The sequence below is a fragment of the Eupeodes corollae genome, chromosome 1 (assembly GCF_945859685.1).
Source record: "Eupeodes corollae chromosome 1, idEupCoro1.1, whole genome shotgun sequence".
In the NCBI taxonomy this organism is placed as follows: domain Eukaryota; kingdom Metazoa; phylum Arthropoda; class Insecta; order Diptera; family Syrphidae; genus Eupeodes; species Eupeodes corollae.
In genome coordinates, this window is record NC_079147.1 from 202,301,688 (window position 1) to 202,313,224 (window position 11,537).

Below are 11,537 nucleotides of genomic sequence, written 5' to 3' on the forward strand. Positions count from 1 at the left end.
TTATATAATATGCCTTATACAAGTGCTAAGGATAATATTACCAATAAATGGTACAGTTTTTATATTCCAAAGCCATAGCTGTAATTGTTATTAAAAAAGAAGCTCAAACATTGATAAAATAAATAAACTTAATTAACTATATTCACAGCAAAGAACATTTCACATACGCCACAGTTTCCCTAATGCAGATAAAATAACAACAAAAATGTATAAAAGCAAAATAGTATAGTATATTAAAAGTTAAACTTTTTTCAACAACTACCGATTACTGATACCCTAACTATTGAAATATGACTTGATTCTGTAAAATCTCTTCCACGATTTAACACTTCTTTCACCTTTTATTAAGATGATGCCTTTCACTCATTTTATATATCTGAGTTAAATTTAACAAATTTCAAAGAATTGTTGTTTAGTAAAAATAAAAAACATTCTTTTCATCATTAATAACAATTTGCATTAATCTCTTACATCGAAAGTAATTTAAATAAATAAATACACCTTAAAATATGCCTATAACAAATATAATGGTAATATTTTATTGGGGATTATGTATAATATTTGATAGATGTATACATTAAGAGAGACATCATCTTAAGATGAGTGACCTAGCATACATTTCACGTTTTTTTATAATTTAATAGGTTTTGGAATGTTTGCACTTAAAACAACGGAAGCATAGTGGACAAACATTTATTATCCATACAAAATTCATACTAAAGGCGTGATTAAAATATTTAATAAAGAAAATACCAAATTTAATATTAAATATTTATAACTTGAGGTTTAATTATTCGTTGTCTGAAAAATTATCGATGTAAATTATATAAAAACATTTTTTTGTTAAATTTTTAAAACTTTGGAAACAATTTAAATGTTTAAATGTATTTTTTATACTTATACTATGGTAAAGCTAAAACAAAGATTTTATACTAAAATAGGATATACTAAGTCAGCTCGCTGTTGGCTAGCAGTCGTAGATAATTATTTAAAATCATACTTTTTGTGGATGTACAGGACATATTAATGTTCCCTGAGCTGAAAACATAAACTACAGATTTGAGCAAATATTACAAACATTAAATAATTGCCCTACAGATCAGAATTTAAAAGGAACATATACATGTAAGTATATTTGTACAATTGTTTTGTTCATAGACTAGATATATCTCTTCATATATCTACATATATATTCTATTATAACGTTGAATAATTAAAATCCTATACTTAAATATTAAATTAAATTCCTTTACTAATCTAAATAATGTACAAAACTGAAACACACAAAATACATCATATAAAATATTTTAGCTGACTGTGCTTTATTGAAGATCTGTGCTTTGGTGATATGAATTATTATGGCTTTGTAGATTAGGAAGTTCAATGGAGTCACCACAACTGAAAACGAAAGCTGATAAATTAAATCAGTAAAATAAAATAGCACACATTATTAATATACCTTATGCAAACAGTGAGTTTTGTTTCAGGTGATGATTTAGGTTCCAACGTTGTTGTTTGTGGCAGCGGCCGCGTCGGTGGTGCTATAATTGTGGACAGCGAATCATCTATGGTCATACTATTCGAAGAAATACCTCTGCCATTTCTTAACTGATTTGAATCTTTGAATCGTTTCGAAAGTGTTGTCTGACGATTGTTCACTGACTGTAAGCAAATTCACGTAGTATAATTACAATTGAGCTTCAAAGAAATATAACAAATTTCATACTCTGCTATAACTTTGCTCTCTTCCCCGGATATTGAAAGCTCCATACACCAATGGATTCATACAAGAATTTGTTACTGCGAACAAAAACAGTCCCTTCTGTATCCTTTGATCTACCTTAAGGGCAGACTCCTTATCCAACCACCACCACATGCACATGATATAATAAGGCGTCCAACATACGATAAACACTATTACAATTATCACAGTCATTTTAAGTGTTCGACGCTTTGCTCGTCCCAAAACATCATCGTTCGATCGACGAAATTTATCTAAAAAGCCCTCATCCAAATCAGATTTTGAGATAAACATTACTCAAAAAGTATATTGCATCAAACCTGTTCCTTTTATGAATCGTTTGCTCTTCCGGTAGATCTCAACATAGATAGATATGTAACAGAATAGGATCACAACTAATGGAATACCGTACATAGCCAACATTCCCAAGATCTGATAACACATTTCGTGGACATCGTGCTTGAAAATATGAAACGTTACACACTGCTCGTACCAGACGATCTGTGGATGTCTTTCCAGGTGAAAGATGATAGCCTAGATATAGGTAATCGTTTAAAAGCACAAAGAAAATAAGAGAAATATCAAAATTAATCAAATTGGTTAATGTGTTGTTTTTTAAAAATACTTGCGGAGCACTACAGATAATAGAACCCATCCACGCAAAGCTTAGCATAACTTTTCCTCTCGAACTTGAAAGATTCAATGGTTTCAAAACCGCGTAGTATCTATATAAAAAAGAATTGTATTCACTCCCATTAACTTCAACGATGCCCAAAATCTATTAGTTATGAATTTTTATACCTATCGATTGATATGCAAACCAAAACAAAACTCGATAAATATAGTCCGAATGTCCTAAAGAAACTCATCAAACGACACATAAAATCACCCGCATTCCAAGTCACAGTATAGGCCCAGGCAATTTCCAATGGCATGAGTAGAAGAGTTACCAAAAGATCAGCGATAGCCAAATGCATCAGCATGATATCAATTCTTGATGGCCCCCTCAGACGTCGCTTTGTCAACAAAACCAGAACTGTCGTATTTCCGATAGTCGATATTACCATCAGAATACTGAAATGGTTATTATTATTTTATTAGAGAAATGTGCGTGAGAATTGCGTGGAAGCAAAAGATAGAACATATGAAAGAAGTTTGTGTTCTTATTGACTTACCTATAAACAATGATTGACAAACGGTGTCCATCATTGAACACCATATTAATTGGCAAATGAATTTCTTTAGCCGTATCAACCTCTGACCACTCAGTCAGAGTCCGGTGGTCGTAAATATTTTCAATAGCTCCAGAGTTTGGCATATTTTCTCTTTGAGATGAACTATATATGGGGGTTAATAAATTCGATTGTTTTCATCGAAACACATGTCGTTGTTTAGTTTAAAAGGTTACCTTATTGTTTATTCATATGTACAATAAGCTAAAACAAATATCTATGTATGTACTCTATAATATAGCAGGTTGGCGGTACAGTGGCTGTAGCTGTGACGGTGGCGGTGTCAGCTAGCGACGAAGCACGGCGGGATTTTAACTATGTGTTGAAATGTAGATCGTTTGAGTAGGTATTATGGCATGAACTACAGAACGCACGCTAAGAACAACTATATTATAATATTTATTATATTGTTGATTTGTGTTGAGATGTTTTCACCATCACCATCATCAGATAGATTAAGATCAACTATATAACAATTGCATTTTGCGTTTAAGTAACTTTTTAAATATGCACACCAAATAATAATAATATTTATAAAATTAGCACTGTTCAAAGGAATCTTAATGTTTATCCAGAGCTGCTTCCGGTATAGTTCGTATTGAAGAGAGTTTTTGGAAATGCTATTTTTGTGGTCTATTATTGTAATTACACTATTCACATCATTGCCCATGAAATTGAATTTATCTATTGTTTTTATATTTACATAATAGTCAACCAATAAAAACCACCCAATTTAACACTTTTACAACTTTGTTTAAATAAATATTAAGAAAAACAAGTTCAGTTTTCCGCTGATGATCAACCGATCCAGCGGATTCTTTAACTAAAATTGAGTTAAGTGTAGCGCAAGATAATCGAATTCTTATGCTGTGCGCTGCTGTTATTTCTGTTTTTGTTAAATACCAGCAATATTGTCTATAAGATTATAGATGTAGGTACATTAGAGATAAGAGAGCCGATAGTCAGACGCGACCTCACCACCCGCACCATATTATAAAAAAATAAAAAATACCAACAATCGCTCAAAGTTCAAACTTGTACCTATTCAGGATTGCAAGCAAATAGAAATGTATATTTTAATAAGGGTATATAAATATAGATATGTACTATACGTTTAATTAAAATGAATATGTATTCGATTCTTTGTAATCATTGCACACACATTAAAAAAAGGTGTGAGATTCAAGAATAAAAATGATTACAAAACTACATACATACATACATACATATATTGAAATCGAAATATTAAAACGAATTGATGTTTTTTTTTTATTTCAAATTTATTTTTCAGTTAATAATATTATTGTTATTTATTAGCGACTGACTTGTTGGATGCGGAACACTATGAGCAACACTTGGATCGACATTGACAGAATTTACTACATTGAAAATGGTTTTATGAAAGCATTTTACTAGAGGTTTTGAGGATTTTAATAGATATGCATGTATGTACACAGGTATATCGACATCAGAAATTCAAAACAACATGTCATTATAAGAAAAAGATTTGTTCACAGTGATTGCAATAAATGAACATTGACAACAACAGCAGCAGCAGAAAAGTTACTGTGTTGGTCGTGAGGATAAATGCTTTATCAAGATAACCATGTGTCAAAGCAAATAGTCCTTTATAAGGACATTGTAATGTCAATATATGTATGTGGTATTTTATGCCTATACTTTATCGAAATAAATGCAAATATTTACAAATTTACAAAGAAAAATATGACCTTTTATTCTGTTTTCGAAAACGAAAAAAAAAACACAATTGCTTATATTTCGCATTGCTGTCAAAATTATATTAAATCACGTGATATTTGTCACAGAAGCTGACAGCAATTAAAAAAAGACTAACAAACAGCTAGTGGGACATATTTACATATACATTAGAACATTTGCATTTACGAGGGGTGTTTTTATATTGATAGAGGAAATAATAAATGTTATCAGTTAGAACTTATCACTTTACCTTAGCTTAGAATGCTGTACAGAGTGTGGAGCATAGACTCATTATATTTATGAAATTTAAACTAATCATAAGTTAATTTATTAAGGAGAAAAACTAAGTTTTTGAATTAATAAGAAATTACTATAAAAACATAGATAACGATGCTTTTGCATCTTAAACGCAATTAAGTAAATCAGAAAAAAAATGGCTTTCCCAGCGAGACGTACCTTCGACTTACAATCAGATCATCATTAACTTAATATATCAGAAAAAGAGTTTCTTTATTAAAAGTTTAATTTGTAATAGACTAGTCTTTATTTCCTAATAACTATACGCATTCAGACTCTTATCGAACATTTTGTTCAAAATCTAAAAATATAATTTCCTAAAAATTTGAGTCTTTAATTATATTAATGTTTATTTCTTTGTAGTAATCGTGGCTTGATGGTTAGGGCATAGGGCTGTCATGTAAGATGTGGCAACTAAGATTTTTTCACGGGACTGCCTCTTGCGATGAGTTGATAAATCCTCCAAGAGTAATTCTTGTCATGAAAAGTGCTTTCTCAAATTAGCCTTTCAGATGTGGTATATAATCTGTAGTTCCCCTCCATCCTTTAAATGACTAGCACACAAGAATGGTAAAGATTTTTGGTTCACTAGGTCCTAGTTCTCTAAGGACTTATGCCCCACATAATGTTTAATATTAATATTTATTACTTGCCCTACGGCAATCCAAATGTTGACATACAAAATACAAGTAAAGTTTTTTCTTTTCTCTCTAAATTTATAAATTGCGCCAGTTACGGAGGCATCAGTATCCTGAACATTGCTGAAAAGTCTACCATTGACCAATTATTCACATTACGACAGATCTTGGTAAAAGAAATAGAAACTCAAATTGATACCCGTACTGTCACTTGTTCAACATCGTTCTGGAAATAGTTGTGCAAAACTCAACCGTCTACACTCTTCCAAAACTTCATACAATTACTCGGATACGCCGATGACATTGACATCATTGGAAGATCAAAGCTTGGTGTCAAGTTAGCGTTTTTGAGTATTGCAACGGAAACGGAGAAGAAGGGTTTAGTGGTCAATGAGGGCAAGAACAAGTATATGCTGTCATCAAAAAAGGACATTCAACGACGAAGTCTTGGACAAAACGTCACCATGGACAGCTATAACTTTGAGGTAGTTAAGGACTTTGTCTAACTAGGCACCACTAAAACGGCACCAGCAGCGCTGGAATCAAATGAAAAATAACTCTTTCAAAATCGGTGCTTGTTTGGACTTAGAAGGCAATTGAATAGTAAGGTCTTCTCTCGAGCATATTAAATCACCATCTATAAATAAGTCACTCATCATCCTGGTTTTCATTTATGGCGCAGAGGCCGGGAACATTTCAAAGAAAGATGAGAGCGTCTTAGGATGCTTCGAGAGAAAAATTCTTTGGTTGACTTTTGGACCTCTGCATGGATGGTGGGTGGAGGAGAAGATACAACGACGAACTGTGGGCTTTACAGCGACACTGACCTGGTTCAAAGAATAAAAGTCCAACGACTTCACATGAGCACGACGAACGAATTACAAAATGTGAGTTTTTATACGTCGTCAAAATCGACGAATATTCGTTCATTTGTTGGTCGTTGGTCGTGTTCATGTGAAAAGTGTTTTAAATGGCCGGGTCATGTAGAGCGAATGGACATAAAAGCTCCAGCCTGGAAGGTCTTCGAATCCTATCCCGAGGATAGGATAGCTAGGGACCGAGCTGGCTGGGTACGCATGTTGGTTGAGGCCCAGGCCACAACGGACTGTAGCGCCACTAAGTAAGACTTAAATGACCTAAACTAAATCTAAGCGATAAAGTGCTAAGGACTATGTGGTACTTTTATATGTTCAGTCTGTAGTATTATAATGGGGCTGTTTTTGCTTACTTTCGACGCAGCCTCAAGGTGGCGTTAGTGAAGTAAAGTCCCAAGTTTGAAATGTATGACACTTCAAAAACTTGGTCAAAACTTAAGTTCAAAGAATGCAGTTGAATGCAAATGAAGTCCCTTATGTTGTATGAACCTGCCCATTTTCTAGTCTTATTTTAAGATCTGTAATCAAATATAAGACAACATAAATAACTTCAATTGCAATTAATTCCATTCCTTGGACATACATTTTGAATAAGGTTACTAATAAGATTGCCAAACTTCTCCAATCCCAGGACGAAGAAGTTCAACTTTTCCTTAAATGAAAAAATGTTACCAGCTATGTACATACATGTTTTAAACACAAGTACACTGAACATGAAAGTAAAAGTCAATTTTCCAATAAAGTTGAATCAATTGGCAGTTGGCTAGTCAGATAATAATAATAAAGATAATCAAGATATTCTCGTTTTTTTGTTTGACGTCAAAACAATTAGAATTAAATCTAATTTGTAATTATTAATTTTTATATTTGTACAATTCTTAAGTTAATTTCTTCAAATGTCTTCACTTTAAAATACAATAAGAAGGAATGACCATTGTGATGTCACAAAAATAAAATTAAAAAGATGACAAGGGTATGCGTATACCCTTTATTCAATGGATCTAATCAAGAAAAATTGGCTAATTAATGAATCAATTAATTGCTCAAATTATTAATTTCTTGGTTTAAATTTAAATGAACAGTCGCATTCAATAATTGTTAGCTGGAATAATCCTTCATAAAAGATGATCGAGTGTGTAAGAACTGAGCGTTAGAGCTAGTTTGTAAATATCCTAATGGATATGTATTTGTAAGGGAATCGATAGTTTGACACTTTAAACTAGTGAATCGATTGAATTTGTGTTGGTTTGGTTGAATAATGGACATTAAAATAATGTTTATAATTGATAAAAATCTGGGTCAATTGTTGGTGTAGATCAGACGAACAAATCTCATTTCAAAGTAAGGTAAAACGATACAAAAAACTTGATTATTATATAAAGATAGGTTTTTTCAACTATTCTGAAAACCCCGACGTGAAAATTTTACTAATTTGAGTCAATTATTCTGAAGTCCTATCACTTTATTACAATCTATCTCTATTTTAGAACCCAATTTTTGTTCTTCCCCGCCATTAAAGGAGTTTAATCAAAAGAGACATCAAAATAAGCTCTATATCAGAACACCGCCAACCAAAATAAATTATGAAGTGTGTCCGTTAAGAATTAAGTCCAGGTAACTTACAACTTTCTGTGTGCGAGTAATTTTATCAGGGATGAAGTGGACGTACAATCAAATCCGAACTTCTAATCTGAGAAAGCACTTTTCATAGCAAGAATTACTCTTAGAGGATTAGTCAATTCCTTGCAAGAGGCAGTACAAGTGAAAAACTTAAGATGGTACAGGCAGGAATTTAACGCAATACATCTGAAATGACAGTTCTATGCACTAACCATACTCCCGCGGGTACTACCGTGAATATGATAGATATTTTTTTTCGAACACCTATGTTCTACAGATTAAAAACGTTCCTAATTATTAAGGACAAGTTATAGCTTCAGCTTTTGTTTTTTCATAGTTGAAAATTTTGTTTTGAGATTAAAAAAGTTCAGTTTGTTGTTTTGTATCAAAATCAAGCTTAAGAAATATTATGTACTTAAGAAACACTATCAGTAATAGCTATAATTAGGCAGCTTCAGACGAAGTAAGAGACTTAAAAGTTTAGTAAGTTTCTAGTTTCTAATTGGCCAGCGCCAAAAAATTACTTTCCAATTAATGCAACTTTAATAGAAAGTTCATTGGAAAGTGTGTCACGAAAAATCTCCATCTGCTAGGACAGTTGATCATGTTTTTTCATTCAACTTTATTTATTTTCAGCACAACTTTATTAATGCTTTCTTTAAAAGTATTCCTTGTCAATTTGGAAAAGAATAATTAAGTAATATTTCCTTACAATATAAAATAGAAATCGTGATGGACTTGAAGCTTGACTGAGGAAAAAAAAATTTACGTTCAAAGCATGCACTTCACTGAAAATGAAGTCTTTTATGTTGCCTGAACCTACCCATAGGTTTTCATCATTGCATAGGTTCAGATGACCTTTTAGAGACTTAAGGGCAAGACAAGTTTCTAATGTGTTATTGGCCAAAATTTGCCTTCCAACAAAGGCAACTTTATTGGAAAGTTCACTGGAAAGGAAATTAAAAAAACATGTCACTTGCTATTAACTCTACTTCTATGAAATTGGTGGCTGATCTTTTTTCAATCAACTGTTAGGCGAACTTTATTAATTTGTTTGTATGATGCCATTTAATGTTTAGTGTAAAAGGGTTCCTTGTGATATTAAAAGAGTAGTAAGAAATTTTTCTTTACAATATAAAACACTCCTCAGAATGGATTAGCAGACAGATTAAGGAATTTTTTTAAAATAATAATGTTGTTGGCATTTCTGCAAAGAAGTATAGTAAAAGGTAATCAACTAAAGTGAAAAGTTTAAAATAAATGACATTCATTGGAATTTTTTCGACAGTTCGCTTATAGCTTTAATTAATAATTGGTTTCAATTATGACAACCAATGAATGTTATAAAGTTTCCAACCACCTAGTGACGATATCATTCTTTTATGTGTTTGTTTCTTTTCCATTTATTTGATGTTTTGGGGTCTAATATCACTAAAACCATTTATATGCTAAATTTAATATGATATTTCATATTTGACTTCTTGAAAGTGTGTATTTACCATTAAATTAATAAACAAAATCTTAACTTGAACCCAGAAAACGGCAACGCGAACCACACGTGGCGTAGTTGACATTTATGTTGTCATTTTGACATTCTATTCTATAACATGCCTGTATCGCTTCGGCTATGTATTTTTAAAGATTTTTTTTGTAATCAACGCGAAGCGAAAAGAAGGAAATCCTCCCATTATTTATCCACATTTTTTTCTCCTTTTACACAATTTAATTTTTAAAAAATGTCTAAAAAATATAAAAATAAGTCTCTCTCGGAACAAGTATCGGAAAATTTAAATCGACATCTTAACAATTCGGACACATCGTCGGAGGACGAAGAAACACCCAAAGTATCACATTTTAATGAGGAAGATTATAATTTTGGTAACGACGACGAAGCAATCAATTCCCTAAGTGAAATTCGTAAAAGAAATGTTAAATTGCTATCCGAGCAAAGTACCAAATACAGTGGAGTAATTGTATCGCGAAAAAATGACGATACATCCGATGAAGATGATGATGAATATAATGATAATGACGGCACCGATAGTCAGACAAGCGCCGTTGGGACTCCTGAGGATCAAGCTATGTTCCACAAAGATGGTTCGGAGGAGGATGAACCTGAAATCAATAGCGATGAAGATCAAGACAGCAATGAAGATTTAAGTAGCAATGAAGATGAAGAAACTCCAGAGAGTGAATTGTTTGTTGCCAGAAACAATAAGCTCGAAGCCGAAAAGGGTGTTTGTGTGCAAAATCAATTGTCTATTTGGGAGAAACTTTTAGAAATACGAATTCATTCACAAAAAATACTAAACAAGGCAAACAGTTTACCTAATCCCGATAAATTTCAAAAACTTTGCAATCACAAGGAATTCAAAGACCCAGCTCAAGAAGTTAAGAAAAATGCAGAAATGCTGCTCGAGAAATTAATAGAAACCCAAGTTACGCTAGCTAACCAATTTTCTGAAATAAAAAAAATTGGTCTTTCAGCCAGAAAAAGAAGTAATTCCCGATCCAATGAAGGCAGTGATTCTTCTTTGTCCAAAAAGTATGCTCCAGCCATCGAGGACAATTTCGAAAAGTTTCGCCCTTATCGCAACGCAGTTCTGCTTAAATGGGAAGATCGCACCAAGCTCTTGACGCCAGGATCGAAAAGAAAACAACTTACCGATGAATTTGATATTGTTAAAAAAGTCGATAACGTTTTAATGAAACGCGATGAACAAATCGCCAAGTCGCAAAAACTTAAAGGCACTTATAAACTATTTAGTCAAAACCAAACTGAAGATTCAGAAGATAAAACCGATGGCAAAGAAATATCTAGTCCACATATTTATGATGATACTGACTTCTATCACTCCCAGCTGAGGGAATTAATCGAATTCAAGTCAAATGTATCGTCCAATGCGTATGATGTAACAAAGCAATTTGCCGAGCTGCAAAAACTACGTCAAAAGATGAAGAAAAAGGTTGACACCAGAGCCAGCAAGGGTCGCAAAATCAGGTTAGTCAATATGCGTTTATTTCTAAGATTTGTGTGTAAAATTGCTTTCAATTATCTAGGTATGTTGTACACAACAAACTGGTGAACTTTATGGCACCCAATGATTCAACCGATTGGACCGATGAATCGAAGAACGAACTCTATCGGTCGTTGTTTGTAACGTAGTTACAGCTGTTTGCGGAAATAAATTAATATTAATGTAAATAACATGTGTCCCTATTAAATTTAACTTATAAATTAAGAAGAGAGACTTTCTTTCTTTATTATAAGAACCTTTTCACTTGACAAAGACAATATATTGCTTGCTGTTTTATAAACTCTAAATCTCAACTACAAGCAGCGGAGAGAACGTCATCATCAGAATTTATCATTACCATAATAAACCAATGTTATCTATGTACTTCTGCATATTTT

At 32.5% G+C, this 11,537-nt stretch overlaps 2 protein-coding genes across 3 annotated transcripts; one reads left to right on the forward strand and one right to left on the reverse strand.

Moving 5' to 3' along the window:
* Positions 1 to 106: 106 nt before the first annotated feature.
* On the reverse strand, positions 107 to 4,328 carry LOC129940684 (adipokinetic hormone/corazonin-related peptide receptor variant I). Of its 2 annotated transcripts, none has more exons than XM_056049094.1 (8): positions 4,200 to 4,328; positions 2,917 to 4,014; positions 2,543 to 2,815; positions 2,367 to 2,466; positions 2,062 to 2,275; positions 1,727 to 1,995; positions 1,460 to 1,662; positions 107 to 1,398 (listed from the first exon to the last, which is right to left on the reverse strand). In XM_056049094.1, exons 2-8 carry the CDS (start codon positions 3,057 to 3,059, stop codon positions 1,323 to 1,325), a joined length of 1,278 nt encoding a protein of 425 aa, XP_055905069.1. In that variant the 5' UTR covers positions 3,060 to 4,014; positions 4,200 to 4,328; the 3' UTR covers positions 107 to 1,322. The 2 variants fall into 2 exon arrangements, with proteins under 2 accessions (XP_055905069.1, XP_055905070.1); XM_056049095.1 differs by lacking the exon at positions 4,200 to 4,328 and having other exon boundaries at positions 2,917 to 3,078; positions 3,150 to 4,112.
* A 5,418-nt stretch (positions 4,329 to 9,746) lies between these two features.
* Positions 9,747 to 11,369, forward strand: LOC129938787 (protein Aatf). Its single transcript, XM_056046539.1, has 2 exons — positions 9,747 to 11,123; positions 11,183 to 11,369. The coding sequence occupies exons 1-2, from the start codon at positions 9,859 to 9,861 to the stop codon at positions 11,286 to 11,288; spliced, it is 1,371 nt and encodes a 456-aa protein (XP_055902514.1). The 5' UTR covers positions 9,747 to 9,858; the 3' UTR covers positions 11,289 to 11,369.
* The last annotated feature ends 168 nt before the right edge of the window (positions 11,370 to 11,537 follow it).

Excerpts from the sequence above, each read along its gene's own strand:
- LOC129940684 (XM_056049094.1), bottom strand. The coding sequence starts at position 3,059 with ATGCCAAACTCTGGAGCTATTGAAAATATTTACGACCACCGGACTCTG. Across the intron at positions 1,996-2,061 it reads ACGATTCATAAAAGGAACAG|ATAAATTTCGTCGATCGAAC; the intron begins GTTTGATGCAAT and ends AGGGCTTTTTAG. Across the intron at positions 1,663-1,726 it reads GAGAGCAAAGTTATAGCAGA|TCAGTGAACAATCGTCAGAC; the intron begins GTATGAAATTTG and ends ATTTGCTTACAG.
- LOC129938787 (XM_056046539.1), top strand. The coding sequence starts at position 9,859 with ATGTCTAAAAAATATAAAAATAAGTCTCTCTCGGAACAAGTATCGGAA. Across the intron at positions 11,124-11,182 it reads AGCAAGGGTCGCAAAATCAG|GTATGTTGTACACAACAAAC; the intron begins GTTAGTCAATAT and ends TCAATTATCTAG.